Genomic DNA, 26173 nt, shown 5'->3' with positions numbered 1-26173 from the left:
AATTCCTTTTGAATGTTCGTTCTTCCAACCTCATTCTTAATTTTGTATTTCAGGAGAAGACAGAATTGTACTTTTTAATAATATTTTGTGTAGAGGCTTTACTAAAGATCGTAGCATTAGGTTTCATATTACATCGTGGTTCATATCTACGCAACGTTTGGAACATCATGGATTTCGTAGTCGTAGTAACAGGGTAAGTTAACCGAATACAGTGTTATCCGAATTGAAAGTTCTTTTACGTTATCATTAAAATTACTTATATAAAACAGTATGATGTGATTTGTGCTTTAAAAAATATAAAAAGTTTCTTTTTACAGTGTTTTCAAATGATTTTTAAGTGTTTGATCAAACGACCTTGATGAACGTTTCAGTGATTTTCAGAAGAATTTAACAAATAAAATCTAATTAGATAAATTCTTCTTTTCAGTACTTGTCTTGCATTCCAAAGTTATCATTACTGTTTCAATTTATCTTGAATTTTAAATTTTCACCAAAAGCTGCCTGGAGTGGCTATTTCCATCTATTATAAATCAACCTGCCATCCGTTCATTGCGTGTTTTAAGACCCCTAAAACTCGTGACTGGAATAGAAAGTGAGTTTGAAATCCCAGGAAAGCATTTGACTATATGCAAAAGAGGAGTTTCAAAAGCATAAATGTGGCAAACTGGAATGTGAAAAGAATTTAAATTCATTCTATCATAGCAGCATTTTGATATTACATACCCCTATACTTGTTATCTGTAGTAATTGGTTAGTATTTGTGTCTCTGTTGCTTTAAAAACTCCTCTTTTAAGATCTTTGCTTTCCTCAGTTCCTGGACCAGCGATAGAGGAAACATATATATATTCCGAAGGATACCTGCATTTCAAAGTCATCACAATATTTTAAGTACTACCTGCTTGTCAGAAACATAAATAAAATTTTAATTTAGAAGTTAGTACCTTCGTTTAGAGTATTTTTTATTAGATGTAGAAAATGTAAATATTAATTTTGAGTTTAATCTGGAATTTGAATCTAGGTTTTTTATGAACATTTAAGCTGCTTAGAGTAATTATTCTGTTGAAATACAGGTGTTCAAAATATGTATGCGCAACGTGATACAATCCCAACCTCTTCCTTGTTAATGGGCTTCGTACACACAAAACGTCCCTATTTAAGAAAATGAACTGCATCTTTTAATGTCCAATAGTTCCTGTCATGTTCAGTTGTAAAACTCCGTTATGCTATGTTTTATTTTGTTTAAGGTTAAGAAATACATACCTAAATGTTTCCAAAGTTGTTAAATATAGTTTTCTATTTACACAATTAAATGAAATGGAATGATGATAGTAAAGAAGGCAGGTACCTACTAGTATTTAACATCTCTCTACCTCTAGCAGATTTATCTAGTTGGATTTTCTACGAAGGCATGAATAGATTTATATTAAAATTTTGAAACTACATTATTAATTGCAAGTTTATTATCATTTTTCTAGTGACTTCATGACCTCTGCACTACATTCAAACCAAGACCCTTCCTTTATTGATATTGCTGAAGGGTGTGTCTTTTATTTTTTTGTTGCCAGGTTCATTACCATAATCGCCTCTAGTACATTAGATTTACGGACCTTGAGGGCGGTCCGTGTGTTACGTCCCCTGAAACTGGTGTCGGGTATACCAAGTAGGTTTCCTTTCAGTCTTTTGTTTATTGTTTCTTCGTCTTTAAGTTAGTAGAGCTGTGACGACAATCGGCAGTTTCCGTGCGGTTTCGCATTCTCGTTAAGTATTTCGGCACTCTTCGGACGTTATTGTACCTCATACGAGGAATGGTTTCGTTAAAAACCGGAGACTGCCGAAATGATATACAGGAATAACAATCTAGCGGAAATTACCGTTTGTCAAATACTTATAGGCGAGAAATACATCAAAATTGATGTGTATAGAGTTATCATTACTGTTTTTATAAATTACATCTGACATATTTTTCTTGAACTAGTAGTTTTGTTTAAACGACTTAAATGATGTAGTTACAAAGTTTATGTTGTTTTTAAATCGAGAATTTTAGTATGAGTCTTGTTGACATATATATATGTCATTAATATGTTATAACTGTGTCAACATTTATATGTAAAATTTTGCTTAACACTATTTTCTCCATCTAGGTTTACAGGTGGTGCTGAAGTCTATTATACGTGCTATGGCACCATTGCTCCAAGTCTGCCTTCTCGTGTTCTTCGCCATCATCATGTTTGCCATTATAGGGCTAGAAATTTATAATGGTGCATTCCACTTCGCCTGCTATAGGCTTGACTCTAGGCCTAGCAATGACGAATGTAAGAACATAAACCCTACCAATTTTTTTTTAAATCGTAACATTATTTTAGCTGACAGTGTTAGATGATGAATTACATATCGTACGATTTAAAGTTTTGTAAGAAGCGTTTCATTTCGCATACGTCACATTTTCTTGTTTTGGAGAAACAAAATTATCTATAGTTGCTGAAAAGTTAAGTTAGTTTAAACGCTCATTATATAAAAGAACGGACGTGTGTGTTGAAATCTTCAAGTATATAATCTCAGAACGATTCAGTTTTTGAAGGATATTTATACATTCTTGATACATTTTTTACAAATGGAATGCTCAGTTGTTTGTATTTGTATTTACAGCGGATATTTATATAGGAGAAGAAGATAGTGTTAGACCTTGTAGTTCTAAAGACAGTGGTAGCGGTTATACTTTAGGAGGTTTTAGGTGCCAAGAAAACGTTTCAGAATGCCGGCCATATTGGCGCGGCCCAAACTATGGAATAACTAGTTTTGACAATATTGGATATGCAATGTTGACAGTTTTTCAATGTTTTACAATGGAAGGATGGACTACAATATTGTATAATGTGGGTATAATTTCTTTCGAAAGGCTTTGCCTTGCAATAGCGGTGTATCAATTTATTCAAGCGCGAATTAGATAGCCACTTGTTCGAGAAATTAATGAATGAGAAACATCAAGGTACATAAAGGAACAGAAAAGCTTTCAAGTAACAATGAAAAAACAGACATTCGGCCTGTCAGACAGTGGTGTTTATGTACCTTAACGATGTAGTTCTACTTTAGTCTATCTGAAAAGTGTGTCTGCTTGAGTTACATGACACACTTTTAGATAAAATGACATAGTTCAAATAATTTTCTATATTTTGAATGACCGTCAGACTTAACCTTCTAATTTGTTTATTTATTCATAATGATTTGGAAGGTTGATGCGTATTTGATCTCTCTTTTTTGTGCCCCCAAAGGGAGGCATATTAGTTTTCAACTGTCCGTCCGTTCGTTTGTTCGTCACAACGTAACAATTGCATGAAGGCACTTTACTCGCGAACCACTGCAGCCAGGACTTCACATGCTGATAGTACTTATAGAGTACACGACACCTATTGACTTTGGGGTCACCAGGTCAAAGGTCAAGGTCACCAGGTCAAAGGCAAAGGCGTTGCGGAGGCATTTGTCACCATTAGTGACAGCTCTTGTTTGCCTCAAACAAGCTAGTTGACCTTTTTTGTTACAAAAGTATTCAAAGGTATCTTCGTCTAAACCAAAAAATTTCTGAACATATTTTGTTCATTTGTTGAGTGTCATGACCAATGATATTTCGTTTGTGCTTTGGTGTCACGGTGATTAAGCGAACATATCTCGGGGAATCTCGATTCCGCGTATCTCGGGGTTATCGATTCCGCGTATCTCGTGGTTATCGATTCCGCGTATCTCGGGGAAATCTCGGACGGTGCATTGGAGTGATTCACACATGAACCATGTATTGTCCCATTTAGTAGTGCAATATGGATCAGTATAATTGTTTAAATGAACTTGTAAATGCTTACAATGTACGTGTCATTTAGATGTACATTCTTAAATACTTTTTTTTAAGTCACATCTTTAGAGTTATCTGAGTATGTCGGGCATGAGCCGGGACTCATACATGGCCGGATAGTTGGTCCATCTCTTTATTAACTTATGGCCGTCACAGATATATTTGTCTAATGTTTGACCTCTAAGGTGAACGTTTAATAGTGACGGAAATACACCTAATTGATACAGTTTTACCATTTTTATTTTTACTATTTGAACTACTGTCTGTCTTTAAAGGTCCATTACTAAGGGAAAGTGAGTTGGCAATTTTTTTCATAGCCAGTGCATAGACTTCTGCAAGACACTAAATAATGAAGATTGGTAGGTCAAAATTTACAGAAGGTCTTTGGAACTCAAAGAAATGTATGTGTATTATGTTGAAATTTCAATGAATCGACAGAATGACCCCCCAGGTCTTTTTAACTTTCTTCATACCTCATAGAAAAATAATTGTACATATACTGCGATTTATTTCGAATTTCTACATACCAACTTTCATTTTCCAATAAAATGAAATAGTTTCTGTGCTTTTTAAAAGAAATTAAAATGTTCACTTTCCTTAGTATTGGACCTTTAAAGTCATACAAAATAGCAAAGAGTCTATTGAGGTGAAAAAACTTGTTAGTTTTAGCGTTTTGTACAATATGTATATTTTTTGTAAATCCTTGGTTCTACCCACTTGCATACCTGTCTAAGGGGTATCTAAGGTTTCCTCAAAGATTAATCAATTACTCCACCGAAAAAAAATCCTGTTGTGGAACTAGAACTATAATTGGGTGTACTTGCATAGTTCCTAGTCCGTATGTGCCTTATTCAAACATTACTGTATGTTGTAAATAACACTGTTCAACGATGTTTTTAAATGCAATGTATTTTATCTATTGTTATTTTTTATTTGTTTCCAGACGAATGACGCGTGTGGAAAGTACTTCAATTGGATTTATTTCTACCCTCTCATTATTCTCGGATCATTCTTCATGCTCAACTTAGTACTTGGTGTTCTTAGTGGGTAAGTTAGTGGCTGTCGATGCATAGAACCAGGTTGTTTCTGAGATCTGAATAACATAAATGTATTTTAGCAGATAATCAGTTTAAAACTTGCACGACTGACAAAATGTTCTTCAAGTGTCGTTATAAGGGCAGTGACTTGAGGCAGAATCAAACGTAGGTACACTTACAACCGGAAGTGTCTAATATTCGTTTGGAATAAATAATCGTATTAGAATTGTCATTTGTTTATATACATACAAAGCATTTAAATCAAATACTGCTGAATTCAGATAGACCTAAGAAAAGAAAGAACCCATTATTTGACCATATATGGCAAGCCAATTGTCCAGTAATTACGTGAACCCTAATTCACGGTCGAAAAACTAGGATTAACGATGGTTTACGAGCGTGAACCAGGGTTTACGACAGTAAACATAGGAAAACGATCGAAAACATATGATAACGACCGAAACTCATAGTTCAATCGAGAAACCTAGTTTATTAAACGTAAACCATGGTTTATGGTCGATATATTAGGATTATAGAATCAACAATGAATTTCGGGCGTGAACATGGGTTTACGGCCATGAACCTATGTGTACGACCGTGAACCATAGTTTACGGACCTGAACCTATATTTTCGAGCGTGAACCTATGTTTACGAACGTGAACTTGGGTTTACGAGCGTAAACTTAGGTTTACGTTCGATAAACCAGGTTTTTCAAACGTAAAACCAGGTTTTTCAAATACTAACCTATTTTTTCGAGCGAAAACATAGGATAACGTCGTAAACCGTAATTCACGCTCGTAAACATAGGTTCACGTTCGTAAACCCAAGTTTACGGTCGTAAACAAAGGATAACGATCGAAATTCATAGTTCAATCGAGAAACCTAGTTTATCGAACGTAAACCATGGTTTACGATTGATATACTAGGATTATGAAATCAACTATCAATTTCGGCCGTAAACCTATGTTTACGGTCGTGAACCTATATTTACGAGCGTGAACCTAGGTTTACGGCCGTGACTACAGTTTACCTTCGTAAAACCGTGTTTATCGATTTGTAACTACATGGCAAGCCAATTGTCCAATAATTACGCGAACCCTAGTTCGCGGTCGAAAAACTAGGATTAACGATCGATAAACTAGGTTTTTCGAACGTAAAACTAGGTTTTTCGAATACTAACCTATATTTTCGAGCAAAAACATAGGATAACGCCGTGAACCATAGTTCACGCTCGTTAATGTAGGTTCACGATTGTAAACCCCAGTTCACGGTCGTAAACATAGGTTCACGTTCGTAAACTATGGTTTACGAGCGTGAACCGGGGTTTACGAGCGTAAACATAGGATAACGATCGTAAACATAGGATAACGACCGAAACTCGTAGTTCAATCGAGAAACCTAGTTTATCAAACGTTAACCATGGTTTACGGTCGATATATTAGAATTATAGAATCAACAATAAATTTCGGGCGTGAACATGGGTTTACGGCCATGAACCTATGTTTACGGAGGTGAACCTATGTTTACGACCGTGAACCATAGTTTACGGACCAGAACCTATATTTTCGAGCGTGAACCTATGTTTACGAACGTGAACTTGGGTTTACGAGCGTGAACTTAAGTTTACTTTCGATAAACCATGTTTTTCAAACGTAAAACCAGGTTTTTCAAATACTAACCTATTTTTTTCGAGCGAAAACATAGGATAACGTCCTAAACCAAACTTCACGCTCGTAAACGTAGGTTCACGTTCGTAAACCCAAGTTTACGGTCGTAAACAAAGGATAACGACAGAAATTCATAGTTCAATCGAGAAACCTAGTTTATCGAACGTAAACCTGGGTTCACGAGCGTAAACTATGGTTTACACCCGGTATCTGATGTTTTCACTCGAAAATATAGGTTAGTATTTGAAAAACCTAGTTTTACGTTCGAAAAACCTAGTTTATCGATCGTTAATCCTAGTTTTTCGACCGTGAACCGGGGTTCACATAATTATTGGACACTTGGCTTGCTATAACCATACCAGTTATGTTTCATCTAAAACCATCCTCAACTGTTTGTACACCAGCAACAGTAACCACAGCAACGGGGTTTCTTCTTTTTATTTATTTGAATATTGATTCGCCCAACAGAAAGGTTTTATAGTAAAACATCAAGGGAAATCGCCGAGCTATTAAGAGTGCGTTTATATACATATTAGTGTTTATATCTACTTCAACGTTAATTTGAATTTGGTAGTTTATCTTTAATTAACATGCCGATTGTTGTACTTAAACTGTTCTTTAGGGTTTGTTTTATGTTCTAACAAGCCTAAATGAAACACCATGACATAAAATCGAAGATTTTGCATGCGAAATGACATACTGTTTAGACGTATAACCGTGATAAATCCTGGTCATAGACAGACTGGTACTCAGAGTTCCCGGAGGACAAACATATATAATTCCTCAGCAAATCAATTATATCATATTGTCAGACACATCAGCTATGTGTTGGCGTTATTCAATTCATATGAGAAAACATTTCTAGTTTTACTGGTAAAGATACTCGCAGTCGTTGAAAATGGAATTGGTGTCATTTAAATACGTAGTTGATATATCTAACCATACTAGAAAATCGTGTTTTAATTTGTTGATGATATATACACTGGCGAGATATGAAAACGCAACAAACATATGCCTGTATATATTTTTACTAGAAAAAGTATCACCTTGAAATGTTCAACACATACACATCTCGATATTCTATACCCATTGTGTTCAAATTTAATCAGCACAACAGACCGGAAAATCAACACAATTGGTATAGAGTATTGAGATGTGTATATGTTGAAAATTTCAAGGTGATTCTTTTTGTAGTACAAAAATATATTCAGACATATTTTTGTTGCGTTTTCATATCTCGTCAGTGTATGTATATCTCTTCTTGTCAAACTATCTTTCACGGCTATTCAACATGTACTGAACCTATGCTAAATTCTTTAACTTGAAATCATAACATGGAAAGTACACTGTCGTTTGTTAAGAGCGCTGTTCAACGTTTAAAACTTTGAGAGTTTTTCTTTACTACCGACAATTCTATGGTGTTTTTTTTTTTTACTTTTTCTACGTAATTGTGTGAACATGCAAATCATGAACATATTCACACATCAGCATTGTAGGTTTTCGTTTCGTCGAGTGGTTACGTTCTTTGCTAGTCGTAATAGATCTTTTTCTTTGTTTTGAAAACCAAGTCTTGCACATGATTATGTAGGTTCACTAATCTTTCATTTTATTCTAAATAATATTTTTATCTGTGAGAGTATTATATAATTCTAACACGATCCGCAGCAATTGCTATATAAACATATAGCGAAATCGCCTATACATGAATCTACGATAAAATATGGATGGCTGTTACATTTCACTCCCCTATGATTTTGACATAAGAGAATCAACTTCAGTTCCATTACATACGAATTATTTCAGGGCCAAACGGTTGAAAACAGCATTTCAGAAGACATAAATATGATAAAAAGTCATACTGACTTATGTTAGAACCGTAAAACACGTTTTGATCTCTACGAGCAAATTCAGTTAGCTCAATTATGATTCAGCGGTGACGTCATAAATGTATGACAAAGTATGACGTCATATTGATGTGACGTCATATAAATGTTAAGCTCGTAACTCGTAACACAGGGTCAACTCGCCTAATTTGATGATTTTGTTCATAATTAGTTTGCGAGTTGTTAGATTACTAATTTATAAATACTTCTCAAAATTCTGATAAAAAAGAAACAAATATCTCTACGTTCCTTTGGCTATGCAACACTTTCTAACCATAGGGGGTAAATTGTAACAGCATTTGACCCGAATGACGTATTACGCTGAAAATGTAGTACTGTAAAATGCGAATTATTTGCGTTGTTAGAATCGAAATAATAAATATGTTCCAATAATTTTATCAATTAATAAAACATGGGCAGTCGTTTGGATGCGAATAATTAAATCACTCGTGCTACGCACTCGTGATTTAATTATTACGCATCCAAACTCCTGCCCATATTTTATTAACTGATAAAATATAGGAACAGATTTATTATTTCTTAAATACTGCATTCCTGAGAGGGTGATATGAAAAATGTTCACCGCGGGATATATGAATATTGACCGAGGCGCCAGCCGAGGTCTATATTCATATATGGAGGGGTGAGCAATATTTATTTTATTATACCGAAAGATTACAAGGGTCAAAGCATTTACTGGAAAATCAACATAGTAATTTATTTAACATTAAAAAGTAATTACTAACCTAATAATGAAGACAGAATTAAAGAGTCTTTACTTGTTAGCACTTATAATTTGTGGCAACTGTGCCGTGTAATAAGACTTTTTTTGATAGATTTAATCGAGACGTTTCTAGCTGACCCCTATATTTATTCTAATATTTTAACATTGCGTCAATCAGTAGCGTTCGAAAAACGGCGATAACTTTCTTTTTTTTTCTAAACGAAACATTTAAGTGTGAGCACTCATTTTCTTAGTTAGATCATTTCCAAACTTATTGTGGTAGTTTCGATTCAATATTTGATTTAAAAAATGTTTTCGAACTATTTTGCACGTAGCATATAAAAGAAAATTCGGTCGTGTTCGCACATGCAAGAGCAGTAGAAAAGGGTAATTTAATCCTAAAGTATAATAATATAAGCGCCTCGTCTGAAAATTAATCGACTCACTCTTTTAATCAATGCAAAAGTATCAATCTCTCAACGGGTGATATGAAAAAATAATATCACATGCGCAGGAAAACAAAATAACGCTGTTGCGCATGTGATATGAAATTATGGATCATATCACCTGCGCAGAAATTGAAAATAACGATTTTGCGATAAAATCACTGGGGAATATGATATATTATTCAATTTAAACTAATTGGAAATTTGCATTGACATTTATGTGAGGTATAATAATATAAAATAAACTCGTTATTAACACATACACACAATAATAAACTATTATAAAAATCAAGCATGTAATCATATACATAAAGAATAATTTATCCTGCTTATAAATACATGCAGTACGACTTACATGTCAGCAGCTTTAATAAAATATTTATAATTTTTTTTCAGTGAATTCGCCAAAGAGAGAGAAAGAGTAGAAAATCGTAGAGCATTTTTCAAATTACGTCGTAGGCAGCAATTAGATAGGGAATTAAATGGATATCTTGAGTGGATCTGCAAAGCAGGTATTGGCCATGATCAAAGGGAGGCTATTAATACAATAAATATACTGTTGCAGAAATTTTTAGGGAAGTGTATTGTTGTTTTGTAACAGTACAGAGCTTGTAAAATACATTATTCATTATATATAGGTCAGGTGGTGGAATACATATAATGACATACTAGGTATGTTTGTAACCTCATTGAAACGTACAGTCCTGAAAGTACTCCCACTGTAACACATGTATAACTATAATCATATACTAGAGTTGTGCGCTGGAAACATTGTCATGAATAGTCAAACATGTTTCAAACCTGTGATATTTGTAGATGATCCAGTGTCCGTCGTCCGTAGTCCGTCGTCTTAGGTTAATATTTTTACTTGCGTATTCAAACACAGTTGTTAGGTAACAGATCTACTAAAACCCGCGACGGTCATAATGTCCGTAACGGTTTTATCACGGATTGTCACGGGTTTTACCGTCACGGCAATTTCTTTCGTTATCTATAATAGCATTACTGGTGTAACTTCCCAGAACATAACCTGCATATGGATAATTGCACTATTTATACTGGATAGACAAGGAAGAACGTAACGACCAAAAAACGTAACCATAAGTGTTCGTTACCCAGGCGACTAAAAAACAAGCTCTGGTAAATCATTTCCCATGTCATATACTACAATGTTTATTGGCCGAAATATGCAACATTAGATAAAAGAGAATTGTGCTAATAGATATTTTTTCTTTATTTAATGAGTGATTTTACAATTTACTTTTTACTGTATTGTTGCAAACAAATGAGCCGCGCCATGAGAAAAACAACATAGTGGGTATGCGACCAGCAAGGATCCAGACCAGCCTGCGCATCCGCGCAGTCTGGTCAGGATCCATGCATTTCGCGTTTCAATAGTCTATTGCATTAGAAAAACTGTTTAGCGATACAGCATGGATCCTGACCAGAACTGCGCAGGATACGCTGGACTGTCTGGATCCATGTTTGGGTTGCAAAAAGCCACTATGTTGATTTTCTCATGTACACGGCTCAAATGTAAAATTATTTTCCTGATGATAGCAGGATAATTTGAGTAACGGTGTATCATATCTTATTAAAGTTATTATCTATGCAGTGTTTGACCCTTCTGAATGTTTCTTATTCTTTGTAGAGGAAGTTATTTTAAATGAAGAAAGAACAACAGACGAAGAAAAGATTAAAATCATAGAAGGTATTTGTTTTTTTTTCCATTTAAAGCTTGATTTTTCTTATCATCTACACACTAGAACCTTAAACCCCTTTGTGAGCAGTTTGTTTAACAAAAGATACAACCCATGCTTTCAACAATGCTTGTGACGGTATTTTTACACTCCTGCTTTTCATATTGTCTGTATAGTTGTGCAATATATATTGTACTGCCAAATAATGTGTCTTCCAAAACAGGACTCTACAACACATATCCATTAAAACATTATGCAAGGCGAACCTTACTGTTCTTAAGAGAAAACATCGATACAGTTTCATTCAGAAAGCAAATTGAATGTACCTTTATCTCGAATTATGTCTAAACATAGTCTTAATACTTTTAAAGTTAGAATGAATGAATTAATATTTCTATCGTAGATAGGACAATCTTTCATATAAATCGCCTCATGTTTTACCATTACCCTGCTAAATTTCTATAATGAACTTGTCCATCTTTCAATTTGGACAGGACCATTAACTGATAAAAGGGATGTTAACCAAAACGATACTGACTGAATGGCGACCAGTGCAGACCATGATCAGACAGCACGGATGTGCAGGCTGATCTTAGTCTGCACTGGTCGCAAAGGCAGAATCAGTCGTTTTTAGCATGATAAGGGTTAATAATGAACTAATTAATATTTTACCGTAGATATGACAATATTTCATATAAATCGCCTCATGTTTAAACAAATTGCATTTGCAGCCTTTCTTTAGTTTTGTATCTATATCTAAAACATCAGGCATATGTCCAAAGCAGTAAACAGCTATATGTTATAGATTTCTAAAATAGTTGTATAATACCTACATGTTTATAAACTTCCGTGTTTTCTTACATCAGCCTTGACAATTTATCATTGGTTACTCTTCTGTTTTTCTATGTACATTAATTTGTCTTCACAAACTTTACAAGCTTCTAATTACGTAGAAATATAAGTTAATTTGTAACTAATCTACTTTTTATTAGGCTGCTTTGTTTAACTGTTTATATGTTGTATAGCTTAGCTTATACAAAAAAGTTTAAGATTGAAGCCAAGAAGGTGCACAGGTCTTAATTTGATCTGTGCAACTTCTCAGCTTCAATTCATGTTTTATTCTCTTTTGCCAATATTGTGTAGGTAGATGCAAACGTTTGTTTGTTCCCATAAGCGACTTTGTAAACAGTTATGTAGTGTTTCCATTCGTTTTCTTGTATATCGAGGGTTCAACGCAATAAGGGCGTATCTACATATAATTATTATATGTAGATACGCCCTTATTGCGTTGAACCCTCTATATCATTAATTTAATATACAGTAAGTTGATTACAATATCTCGAAAGGATTGTTTACTGGTTATATATTTCTGTGCATTGTTTTGTACATAGCTGCGTCGTAGATAAGATATTGTACGCATATAATAATTAAATATCACATCATGACGTTCTGACGTCACCGGATCACGTCATTTATAAATGCATCAGATGACCTTTAAAATATTTGATAATTTTACGAAAAACGTGGCCGGTCTCTTGTTCTGTATAATCCCCCCGTTCTAAGCCATTTGTGAACAGGGAACCAAAAAAATAGAATAATACAGAACAAAGTCGCTTATAGCAACAACTTCGTTTCATTAGTGTCTTCATAATAAAATAACACGGAGCTTTGTTTAACTAGCTAAATTAAAGAAAGAACTAGAAGAAGAAGAAGGTAATGCTTTGTTGTGTAAAATCATTTATTTTGTGGGCAATATTTATTAGATAGCAATACATTTAAAGATTGGGACTGGCGAATGTTGCCCTTCTTTCTGCAGTTGGTTAGATATTATTTTGTTGAAATCAAGCGATTAACATACCCGTATCTTTGGATAATACATGTTCAATTATTATTTGGTTCAATATTTTGATTTAAGCAAATTTAGGAAACACAGATATTCCAGGCTATTTATTTTATCTATATTCAAATTCTAAACATATATATAGTTTATGCTTCGAATATAACATATTATAACATCGTAATTTCATGTCGTATGCCTGCGCATACTTGTCTCCAGACGTTAACAAATTCTGTACTTATTTAATATTGTGCATTTAAGAAAAAAAATTCTGTACTTGTTTGACATTTTGCATTGAAGAAAATATTTTTGTCACACAGGTATGTAACAGGCACGTGGTTGTCAAGCATATGTAACAAGGCATTTTTAACAAACAGTCTCTATAAACCAGTTCAGAATTTGTAAACGTTTTGAAACCATTCCTGCCTATGAAAAGAGCACGGAAAACTTTGCAGTTTTTCATACAGCAAAGCCTTAGCACGAAGACATTTATATTGACTGTGTTAATTTCCAAAAAGATTTATTTTGAAAACGCTTCGTTCATAATTAACGTAAACACTTGCTTATTTGGCAAATTTATTTTGAGAACATGTGTATTCCACTAGATACAGTAGTACTACAATAGATAAAAAAAAGATCGTGGGTTCTACTTTATTATTTTTTGTCGGTTTTGTTTCAGTTAACTCTAAGAACCACTCAAAGCTATAAGCGAATATAAATCATTAATTGATTTCATTATTTGTCCACAAAATTTTGATTTTACATAACTCGGAATAAAACTGAAACAACTTTAAGTGTTTGGGGTAAAACTGTTGACACTGCTAGGGCATGGACCTAATTGATTTGAGGTCTTTGCAGCTTTACTTTGTTAATTGCAAGCAATTAAGTTATACATTTATATCATATATTTGAAATCAACCGTTTAAAGCTTAAAAGTCTCTTGTTTTATAATTTTAAATACACAGTGATTAAATGAAGTCTAGATAGTATTTGTTTGCCGGAAGAACCATGACTCCTACATTAACCATGTGGTGCGGTAATGCCTCTTTTACTTTCAGTCATACAATATAACCATTGAGATAGTCCTTTGTTTCACGCATCAGTACAGCTTTGGTACATTTTTTACTTATAATATCAAGAAAAAATACCTGCAAGAGCATCTGTTAGCTTCAGCCTGTGTTAACAGTTTACTCGGGCAATGGTCAAGCTAATGTTTTATCCCAAGCACTTCTCGCTGAATTGTTAATAGCAATATCATTGTGTGCACAATATTTATTTTTGCATTTTAGTCAACACACTTTTTCTTTGAAGAGTTTCTGTCATTTGAAGTGTCTGTTGGTGTTTAAATGTATTATACTAACATTGAGAAAATGCTTGAGATGAAGTACATGTCATTTCTATTTTTCTTTTTTGTGTCGTTTAGTTGTAATTCGCGTAACAAATATTACTAACACCAGTTATCTGTAGCCGGCAGTAGCAGGCGATTTGCTCAAATTACTTGTGGATTGATTCATAATAATATAATCATGTCATGCCAAAAGTATGATTAAAAACCATGACAACTGCCCTTTTACAGAAATAAATTTGCTACAGAAATAAATTTGCTGTATTTCTTTATACATAAAATTAGATTGTTTTAACATACATATGATATAGTGCCCTTGAAAACTATTTTAATCATCACTTTTTATGATATATGGGCAGGGAGTCGAACCTGGAGCCTGATTATTCTAGCACTGAAGTAACAACACATACCGACTACGCCACCTCCACCACCTAAACGTTGCGGAGATGACGCAAATATATTTGTAAATACTCCAATATGTAACGTCTTGGGGGATATTTTGTATGTGGTACTATTTTTCACCGTAGTCTCCGAAAACTGTTCTCGTGGTAACACACTTTTCTTAGTACTGGTCCTGACGTTAGATGTGTATGAAATATCATTGTTTATGATTCCCTAGCTTGATATCGGTCCAGATACATTTGAGAGAGTAAATATCTTATGAAAAATAAGATTATATACAAATAGCCGCCCTGCCTTGTGTGCTGGAGTTTTGCGCAACGTTTTAATTGCCGTTGTGGCGATGTCGCAGTTGGTATAAGCTTCAGTGCTAGGCAGTGACGTCGTAAATTCTCAGCTCTTCAAACATACAATATGATATGCACAATATACTCATGTTATTAGGGTAAAAGATGATCTAAATAACGACCACGACGCTACGTAAACAAGAGTGGTATTGTAAAAGTATGAATTTCATAAATAGTATTTTTTAGGTTTTTCAAAAATCAAAAATTTGATTGATCATTATTAATGAAATCCACATTTCTAATAAGAAAACGCGTAGTAAACTACCTTGTAAATTCTAGTGAAATGATAAATAACCTTTTTTTCCTACCTAAAGCTCGGCGGAGAGCAGCAGCAAGAAAGATGAAGCAGTTGCAGGATGGAAAATACAACGATGATGACAATGACGACAACAATGAAGACGATTTATTAGGAGATCTAAATATAGGTGAGTGAACCAATTAGGTCGGTTGTACATAGGTGTTTCATTTGTTGGTGATAATCGAGAGTACCAAAAGTTTTCTTTCACAAGTAAGTCTCGTTCGTTGATAGCTGAATGTACCAAATGATGTGTTGTACATGAGTGCCCCAGTCTTTGAAAATATTTCTGTGTACCAGAAGAAGTGTTGCACGGATGTGTCCAAAGTTTTCGTACCAAAATGTGTTTGAAATGAGTTTCCCAATTGTGGATAATAACTGAATGTTCCAAAGCAGTGTATTGCGCAGGAGTGTCCCACTCGTGGATTGAGTGTACCAAAGATGGGCTTTCCTCGGGTACAAGGGAGTGTCCTAATCGTTGATAATAACTGCGTGTACCAAAAGATGTGTTGCACAGGGTGTATAAATCATTTATGATAATCGAATGTACCAAAGCGTTTGTTATATGGGAGTGCCCCAATCGTTGATAATAACTGAGTGTACAGGAAGGTGAGTTGTTCGAGAGTGTCTTGATTGTTGATTAATAATTGACAGTACTAAATAGTACATTGTACTAAAGAGCTCATATTGTTGCGGATATTAGTGCGCTAAAGGGTTGCTGTTTGGTAATGTGTTCCAACAGTCACAATAAACTTAAGTGTTCCGAAATGTTTGTCGTATAAAACTTGTTGCTGACATAGATATGTTCTTAAAGGTCTTTTGTAAGCAAATATGACAAACAGTAAAGTTCCCTGTTAATCATTTTACTAATATTTCTCTAACGTGTATTTGTTTCAGGCAATGCTCTTGGAAGGAATTTCCGTGGAAGGAGAACAACAGGGAAATATGCCACGTTTTGGAAAGCAGAAAAACGGTTAAGGTAACACATAATTGTAGAATGAATATATATACCTGTAAATGTTTATGCAGTGGCATCCATGTAAGTAAATACACGTTTCAAATGCAAACGTATATAGGCATAGTTTTGTTATTTTTATTTTGTCATGAAACTGTTCATTACATTTAAATGGAAATAAACTATTTGGTTCATCAGTCAAAGTTTTGAATTGAAGTCTAACAGTACTTAAAAATCACATTTTTAAGATTTTTGTAATAAAACAAAATAAGTCTCGTATAATTAGACCAAATCTTTGGTTTGTTTCGCAAGACGTTGACAGTGATATTTAAGACTTCTGATACAAGAAATGTTTCTTTTGTAGATATGCTGTCCGTCGAGCAATCAAAAGTCAAGCATTTTATTGGACTGTGATAATTCTTGTTCTTTTAAACACTGTTTCTGTGGCCTCAGAACACTACGGACAACCGCAGTGGCATACACAATTTTTATGTAAGTATATAAAAATGTAGAAATACAAACATATGGATTTAAACACCTGACAGTCATATAGGTATTTGAACACTTGATTGTAAAATATACGGATTCAACAAACACTTGACCGTGATATATACGGATTTAAGCATTTGACAGTGATATATTATTTAAATACAATACTTACCAGCCCGCCCGCGTAGCTCAGTAGGTAGAGCGTTGGTCTAAAAAACGCTCTACGGATCGCCGGGTCGTGAGTTCGATCCTCGGGCGGGGCGTATGTTCTTCGTGACTATTTGATAAACGACATTGTGTCTGAAATCATTAGTCCTCCACCTCTGATTCATGTGGGGAAGTTTTGTACTGGTCCAGAATCCAGGAACACTGGTTAGGTTAACTGCCCGCCGTTACATGACTGAAATACTGCTGAAAAACGGCGTTAAACCCAAAACAAAAAAACAACAACAAAAAACAATACTTTACTGTAATCTGCACAGATGTTTCCTTTTCGCGATTAAGATAGGTGACTAATGATGTCAAGTCAGTAACTAGACAGTCCTTGTATTTGGACACACTCTAACATAAACTTTAATAAATCTAAAACGGCCTAGCTAAACAATTTCCTGTTGATGCTCTCTGTCTAGTTTATAGTTTATCAAGCGGGCCCCGGGTTAGGAACTTAGGATCTACATATTCTATTTCGTAACCCAATACTTTCTTTTGTACAATTAAAAATGTCAATGTGTATACACGTTTTTGTCTTCAGATATTACAGAATTTTTATTTCTGGGACTTTTTATGATGGAAATGATCATCAAAATGTACGGCCTTGGAGTGCGTACATATTTCCAGTCTTCGTTTAATATATTTGACTGTGTTGTAAGTATGATATGTTTATCGTTTATTCACTTTTTAGGCAAACTGAAGCTGTTCAGAACAGCATACTATCTTTATTCAGTTCAGTGACGTGTTATTCAAATACAGTCGATACCGACTTAGTTGACACCTGTATTAAGCAGCCAATCGCAGTAAGAAGACAATCGAATTGCATCTCGAATTGACATTTTGTTCTAATCCACAACTGCCCATAGTAGCACAATTGTGTCTCTGACTTGACTGACCGCTTAAGATCGTTATTTATATGTACAGAATGTTTGCCTGTAGGATATCTGTCTTGTGTGTGTCTCCTTGTCATAAAGCAATTCACAGAAACGTTTTGTAACTGGAATTTTTTCATACAGAGCTTTCTTCTAGTACATCTGCATTTGTTAGAATAAAAACACATATGTACAAGAAAACAATTCCTGTTAAGTCAGATAACTATTACATTTCACACCAGATATACCACTAAAAGCAATTTTTATGAAACTAATAAATTTCGTTTTCGCAAACGATATCGCTGAACAATAATTTGAACTACAAAATTACGGTATTACAATCAGACCTAATTGTTACGGAGCTCCAAGTAGTCTATGATCATAAGAACTTGAAAAGACAAAAAAACTACTATTTTAATGCATGCGAATATTGCCGCAAGAATATCTGTGTTTTCAAAATCATTTGCATATATTAGGATTTACTATGAGATTATGATATAATTTAAATAGTTTGTACGTGAGCTGTATATTATTCATACTATGTTTACAGGTGATAGTTGGTAGTATATTTGAAGTTATATGGTCCGAGTTTAAGGAGGGTGCTTCTTTTGGTATTAGTACTCTCCGTGCTCTTCGGCTGCTCAGAATTTTCAAAGTCACAAGGTATGTCCCTCTTTCCTTACTACTGTGCTTATACAAAATACAAAAGTAAAGTGTTAGAGTGTAAAATCATTTAATTTTGTGAGTATTGAATTCCTTGGTCCTTACACAAAATAGCTATTTCGTTAGGATATGAACTTACCGAGGTAAAAGACTGGAAACTTGTTGCTTGTTCGTTCGAATTAATATTATGGATACCAGTCTCTAAGAATATTAGTAATTTCTCAGTACATGTATATGGTAAACAATTAACGAATAGGAATATACATGACAAGATCGTTAGATTTCAAAAGTAATTGTATTTGTGGCATTACCCATGTTCAACTTGAATTCCTTATTACTCGAAGTGCCGACCATGTTAACTCCTACATCTACAGTTTAGCTTTATCAAATGATAATGTCGGTGTTTTATTTTCAGGTATTGGTCATCATTGCGTAATCTAGTCATCTCGTTGTTACACTCCATGCGCTCCATCATCAGTCTCTTATTCCTGCTCTTCTTATTTATCCTTATATTTGCCTTACTTGGGATGCAGCTATTCGGGGGAGAGTAAGTACATACATGCGTGTTTTATTATTGCTCAGTACATGTTCTGCTTTAAATTTTCCAGGAATGAAGCGGACTTTTGAGTGATTAGAATAGGTTTATATGTATCATCAAAATCGAGCTATAATAAATACTTCTAAAAAATCTGCAATACTGTCTTTTTTTCATTGACATCTATTGAAATAAAAATGCCGATGGTATGCATTATTCTAAAGAGACTACTCTATGAATTAAAATCTTGTCTTCATTTCTTTTGATGTCTCTTAAAATCTGTTAAATGCTCCGAGGAATTGTAAGAAATAAGATTTCTTTTAAAGCTATTAAGCACCAACAGATTGAATAAAAATATTTTTTGTTGTTTTTAGGATGAACTTTGAAGAGGGGCGTCCTGCAAGTCACTTTGATACATTCCCTATAGCTCTGTTGACAGTTTTCCAGGTTAGTTATTCATTCACCGGCAGGTAAAGAAAGTACACAAGTAGAAAATAATTGTTTACAGTTAATCTCAATAGTTGCGCAAAAACATATGAGCCGTGCCATGAGAAAACCAACATAGTGGGTATGCGACCAGCATGGATCCAGACCAGCCTGCGCATCCGCGCAGTCTGGTCAGGCTCCATGCTGTTCGCTTTTAAAGTCTATTGGAATTGGAGAAACTGTTAGCGAACAGCATGGATCCTGACCAGACTGCGCGGATGCGCAGGCTGGTCTGGATCCATGCTGGTCGCACACCCACTATGTTGGTTTTCCCATGGCACGGCTCATATGCATTCACTACCTTTTGCATATAAGCATATAAAGAACTGCGCTGAATAACATTTAGATAGAATATGTTCTTATATTTAACAATATTGCTTTTGCCAATCAAGCCGCATAATCAGTTCGAAATTTGGACATGACGTATTTGATCAGTGCTTTTTACCATATATTTTCTTCGGGAATTGTTAAACAACTATAAATAAAATATGTTTACGATTGAATCAATGTCATAAAATATTTGACTGAATATTTTAATTGTGATTTTTGGAACTTTTATTTAACCCTTAGCCTGTTTGCGGCAAGTGATTCTGCCTTTGCGAACAGTGCAGACCAAGATCAGCCTGCACATCCATGCAGTTTGATCATGGTTTGCACTGTTCGCCATTCAGACGGTATCTTTTTGGTAAGCACCCCTTTTAACAGTCAATGGTATTGTCCAAATTGAAAGATGAACACGATCATTATAATAATTTAGCAGGGTAAGGGTTAATTAAGATGGAAATATTTCAGTTTAATATTCTTTTCACTTTTAAACACAAATAAATGTTATTTAGAATACACTGTTTTATGAGAAAGTAAAATTATATGTAAAAGATACTACCAAAAACAATAAATGTGAATGAATACAAATCTGTATTTTATGTTAGATATTGACTGGAGAAGATTGGAATGAAGTGATGTACTCTGGTATACGATCAGGCGGTGGTATAGAAGGATATGGAATGGTGTTTTCTTCATATTTCATTATACTTGTTGTCTTTGGCAACTGTATCCTTTTTCTTAAACATATAAAAAAACAAGGATAAATATCAAACAGGGAATGCCACGTTTCAAAAACGCAGCCTCCCCAAAAAAGAAATTCACAGCACGTAGATGTGCACACTGCCAACACGTACACACACATTGTAGACACACGATGACAAAACGAATAAATAAAGGAACACAGTGGGGCACCGGCTTGGAACGGTCATCATACCTTTCTAAGGTATGTAAGGGGTAACCAGAATGACTCTAAACTGTTCCAGTAGCAGATGTACCGACTGTTAGTGCGTATTAGCATTGTATTTCGAGAAGTTGACGTTTATGGTACTTTATACACGTCGATCATGACATCAGAAATAAATTTCAAAGTTGTTTTTCTGAAAGTTAGTGCGAACCTGTGTCGAACTAGAGACATAAAGATAGCACAAACAGTGGAATGGTGTTTTATGTGAGGAGTAGTGTAATACTAGATAAATCGCAATGTTTAAATGCCACTGTGCGTAGGTTTCCCGTTTTTGCTGACGGCAAAAGAATCAGGAGAGGTTACTATTTCATTTTACAGATTTTAAATATAATATTGTCTTCTTCAGAAAGTAACATAAGGTAATAGACCCATAATGACATTCAGTAATTTCCGTGTGATTACGTATTCTAGTAAGGTGTCGGCTTTCTTCGTAGATTAAGTAGCTAACCGCGCACATAACTTTCCGAAAAAATGTCGAAATTGCTTACGGAGAGTATGTCATTACGGGACAACTACATCACTTTAACAATTATTTCAATAACAGAAATATGGCTTGATATTCCTTAACACAATCTAAGACACACTGCTGAATGTATTCTTGGCTATCGCCGTCGACAATTTAGCAAATGCCCAGGAATTAACGGCGGATGAAGAGGATTCAGAGGTCGCACGCGAGGAGGTAAATATACACGTGACCTATGACGTCATGATTCACATTTTCTTCTCAACAGATGATTGTATTGTCTCGGCGTTGATAAGCCCAAATTGCACATTTTATTTTAAACAAAGTTAAATGTTAGATTAAACATGTTTTAATTCTTAAGCACATTTTAAAACATTTCACTCACCGTTTGTGATATATTAATATACTACATGTAGTTACTATTTATAACATAGATGCACCAGACTGGTAACAGTGTATGAATGATTTCTTACATTTCTATCTAATTTTTCCAAAATTTGTTACCTTTAGAATCTTTTTTTTTTTTCTTTGTCATTAATTACATTTTTCGTATAATATGCCCTGTAATTTAAACTATTTTTCATTTAATTTTTCCCAAAGATTATCAGCATGTTGAACGAATCGGTTTCAATGAATCTGGTAAAAGAAGACAGCCCGTATAGATTTTTGCATGATTCCCCCAACTTCTCTCTGCGTACAGTTTTCAGTCTAGACTAATTGTTTATATAATCTCTTATTACACGTCTGTGAACGTCATTCTTGTGGGTTTGTTTTGAACATGACGTATTTAGAAGTACTGACGCCATTCGTTGGAGATTTTTAATGACTTACGCTTGTTTTGGTCTTACTTAATTAGAAATTTGATAGCTAAGTTTGGTATATGTTTATTTTGCAAAATTAGTTGCAAGTTAAGTTATATGGGTGCAACTCTTTATGAAGATACAAGGTATAAGACCGGGCTTATTTCAGATGAAATCTATATATACAGTCTCCGTATCCATCAAATCAAGAAACAATGTCTACCTAATATATCATTTAATACAGAAATTAACATTATAACTTTGTGTGTACTTTACCTAAAATCGCGCATGATTTTTGTCATTTGACACCTGTTTGTAACTTTTCATACTTAAGCATGAGTAATTAAAAATTTAATATTCGCCTTATGTGAAAAGCCATGTCTTTGCTACTTCTTTGCCACATTTCCTGCGTCATGGTGATCAGTATACATGGTTGTACACTTTAAACTGTCAGCAGAAGCTTAGGTCAATTTAGAATTGTTCCAGGTCGTTCGGTCAAGGTCAGATGTTTACTTGCGCACGAGAGCAACCAAGTTTCGGAAAATCTGATTCATAAAGTATGTTGTTTTTGAAATGAATTGAGTCAACAAGCACATATATTATGCAATGTATGAACTACAAATGCCTTTTTACGAAAAGATGAGGCTTTGTAAATGATCGAGCGACATGAGAAACAATTTATAGACCTGATCAAAGCAACACGTGTCGTATACACAATTTAGCAAACTAGCTATAGAAACATTGTCAAAGTTTGGCCTTGCCTAGCAGTGCTGTTTGACCGTCTTCAGCAATATAAGAACCCACACAACAATCCTTACACTGCACAACGCCCCAATATCTGCTTAGAAAAATCTTCACAGTAAAACATAGTCAAACAAGTATTACCAACTTCATAATAATATGAAAGAAGTAGTCCTTTTCTCTGGCACATTGATTCGTATGTTTAAATGCTCAGTGTAAGATGTATCATACCGCATTGATAAGGTTTGGAAACAGACATTTCAAGTAGCACGCACGTGTAAATAAATCAGATCTTTAGTATCATAAGACGGAAATTGCATACTTTTGTTGCCATAGAAAACACTGATGTTGATGACGGATGCACACATGTATAACGTATGTCATTATGTCCGACTCTATTAACATAGGCAGGCTAAAATGTCGTACTGCACGTTAGATTAACAATGTGGAACTTAGGCGCCGTTTTAACTGCTGTTAGCTAAAATTTATTGTCTTGAAGTATGTATTACAGATGCATAATTTTGAGGCTTGGAAGCTACCGTCAAGCAATATTTGGTTCAAATAAATATGTTCTAAAAGTTGAATAATTCAAAACCTACAACCTGTTTCAATGTTTGTAACTGTCTGTTGTGTAGGCTTGCTATGTTAATGTTGTCGGACGCTAACGTATTTCACGTATATTACGTAAATGTTGCTCTCCAAATATCCAATTTACAGGCAAAAAGTCTAGAGGGCGTAAAGGACGTTGCGCTTTTCGATACCTATTATGAACAGACTCAGTAAAACCGTGTCTTGTTCTATTTTGCTTAATGGCAATGTACGCCCCTAAAGGATCTAATTATCGATTTTATCCTCCATATCTTTAATACAATTATTTATTGACAAAAACTTTTCTGTAATTGTTCTAAATTTCATGGGTAACTAATTATCTTTAATTAAGTCATAGATTTCCGTTTATAGAGAATTACTGAATGATTTATGATTAGGTAAATAAACTCCTGAAATAGCTCACTTGGCTGGAATAATTTGGAGTGCATATTTTTTATTGTGCATATTTTGCTGCTTTTTAGATTCAATTATTTTAAACATGGACTGAAAGCTTGAAGTGACAGATTTGATTTTTGATTACGCCGTTGAAGCAAGCTGAACTGTTACTGTTTACTTACTAACGACGGCCGGCACGAACATCCGTGGGCGAGTGGTTAAGGTCGCTGACATTGAATCACTCGCCTCTCGTCGCGTATGGTTAGACACTCCGCGTGGAATGCAGAATTCTTTCATATGAAGAAACCAATCAGTCTCAGCCATTCATTCGGCTTTCGGAAGGCCGGGTATGCAGCCCAGGTGCTCTCCCGTGCCTGAAGTAGTCCTGAGGGGCGCCTGGGCCCTTCCTCCAACATGAAAAGTTTGAAAGTCACCATATGACCTAAAATTGGACCGTTGTGACCTTAAATAAACGAATATACTTTAACTGAAACTGAATAAAGGAAATGTTATTGACATTCATTTCAACGCCTTACTAAAAAGTTATTTTTGTACTTACTTGTCTTATACTGTTGAGTAAGTGAATATCCGAGGTGATATAATACAGTTCAGCTTGACTCATTGGATGCTTCTAGAAGATGCTTCTGTTTCTTAGTCAAAACCCTGATGCATTTGGTATTGTGTTGTTGCCCGTACATATTGTAAAATGGTTCCGAAATTATTTTAAGCTGCCATAATTGATATTGTAATCTTAAATAACTGAACATAATTCGTCGTATTTCGCTTCCAGTTTTATATAATTGGCAGTGTCTTTTAAAGATTTTTTTAAAAAATTAGTCATACCGCGTTGCAATTACTGGTACTCCTTTACATGTTTATACTAAATTAAAACTGAATTATGCTTAACAAAGATAATTGAATGCAAATGTTTAACTTTTTATAGAATTTCCACAAGAATTTATACAAGAAAATTGCTAAATTGCTTAATATAAATGAAATTGCGTGTTGCCTGAAGTCACTACATCTATTGTTAGTACATTAAATAACAAAGGACAGTGTGATGTTTGTCTTTCGCAAAACTAATGTCCTTTACTTCAAGATCATGTTAAATCTGAAGGTAGAATACTTACACCTTCTACTTTGTGTCCTTTCCATTATATTTATTTTGATATTGCTTGTCACAATTCTGGTGTTCACAGTTACGAGACATTGTGCCGAACACAAGACCCAAAATTTGTATTATGTAAGTTGACGTTGAAACGCAAAGTTAACGTAAAGGTCATCTCAAAAGATGTTACGCACCTTTAACTCCAAGGTCAAGGTGACACTTAGAGGGCAAAGGTCCATAACTATGTCATTCATCAAATGATTAAATACCTGGCACATATTTTACCAATAACGGAGTGATGTGGTGAGCACAAAACCTAGGTCCTGTTACTCCAAGGTCAAGGTCGCCCTTGTTAGTCAAATGTTTACGGTGTCTGAATCGTGTCCGGTACGTAACTTTGTTATTCATACATAGGTTTAATATCAGTTAGTTCAAATGTTGCAAGTAACAAGGGATGTTGCCAGTAACATGGGAATATTTCACGTGCATCGATCAGACAGTTGCTCGTGATCTAGGTGACGTTTCCATTTCCATAAATTGCCCTTTTTCACCATAACAAGTCCAGACCTGATACTCCAATCTCATTTGTTGCTAGTAAATGCCTTTGTAAGAAATGTTTAGTTTTTAAGTGTGTTTTCATACCAAATTTATAGAATCATTCAACAGGCTTGTAAAATTGCATTTGCACGTGCTGGAAGTGTAGATGTTGCTTTTACGCCCAATGAATTATTCTTCCCTATGTTGTCCTAGTCACGACTTTACTGAATACACATTTTGAATTCACTTTTGTTTATATGATGCACATACACACCTGCATTTTTCATTACAGCGGCGTGATGAGATAGGAAAAGCAATGGAGAACCACTTTGGTACCCAACCTGGAGGGGGTCCCCCACCAATCAACATATGCCCACCGTCTCCACAAAATAATGATGAAACAAAAATTGGAAACTTTGCGTAGTAAGTATTAAAACTTACCTTATTTTGAGGACTATAATTTTACAAACCTCATTTGAAAATTTTGAAGATTTATCTTGACTTTGGTTATTCATATTCT

General features: G+C 34.6%; 1 protein-coding gene across 15 annotated transcripts in view; it reads left to right on the top strand.

The window, feature by feature from the left end:
- The window catches only part of LOC123546888 (voltage-dependent calcium channel type A subunit alpha-1-like), a 363448-nt gene that overhangs the window by 277962 nt on the left and 59313 nt on the right, over positions 1-26173 (top strand). For 12 of the 15 annotated variants that reach the window (XM_053524572.1, XM_053524561.1, XM_053524564.1 and 9 more), the window contains 18 exons: positions 54-193; positions 1566-1660; positions 2142-2312; positions 2647-2873; positions 4785-4888; positions 9996-10111; positions 11251-11310; positions 15542-15652; positions 16420-16501; positions 16842-16969; positions 17718-17830; positions 18599-18711; positions 19127-19258; positions 19621-19693; positions 20662-20782; positions 21599-21699; positions 22084-22122; positions 25946-26076. In XM_053524572.1, coding sequence (XP_053380547.1) covers positions 54-193; positions 1566-1660; positions 2142-2312; positions 2647-2873; positions 4785-4888; positions 9996-10111; positions 11251-11310; positions 15542-15652; positions 16420-16501; positions 16842-16969; positions 17718-17830; positions 18599-18711; positions 19127-19258; positions 19621-19693; positions 20662-20782; positions 21599-21699; positions 22084-22122; positions 25946-26076 — 2057 coding nt within the window. Of the gene's footprint in view, positions 1-53; positions 194-1565; positions 1661-2141; positions 2313-2646; positions 2874-4784; positions 4889-9995; positions 10112-11250; positions 11311-15541; positions 15653-16419; positions 16502-16841; positions 16970-17717; positions 17831-18598; positions 18712-19126; positions 19259-19620; positions 19694-20661; positions 20783-21598; positions 21700-21917; positions 21939-22083; positions 22123-25945; positions 26077-26173 lie in introns of all 15 variants that reach the window. The other 3 variants (XM_053524565.1, XM_053524567.1, XM_053524562.1) reach the window with 2 other exon arrangements.

Source organism: Mercenaria mercenaria, chromosome 15, assembly GCF_021730395.1.
Source record: "Mercenaria mercenaria strain notata chromosome 15, MADL_Memer_1, whole genome shotgun sequence".
In the NCBI taxonomy this organism is placed as follows: domain Eukaryota; kingdom Metazoa; phylum Mollusca; class Bivalvia; order Venerida; family Veneridae; genus Mercenaria; species Mercenaria mercenaria.
This window is presented reverse-complemented; position numbering and strand designations above follow the sequence as displayed.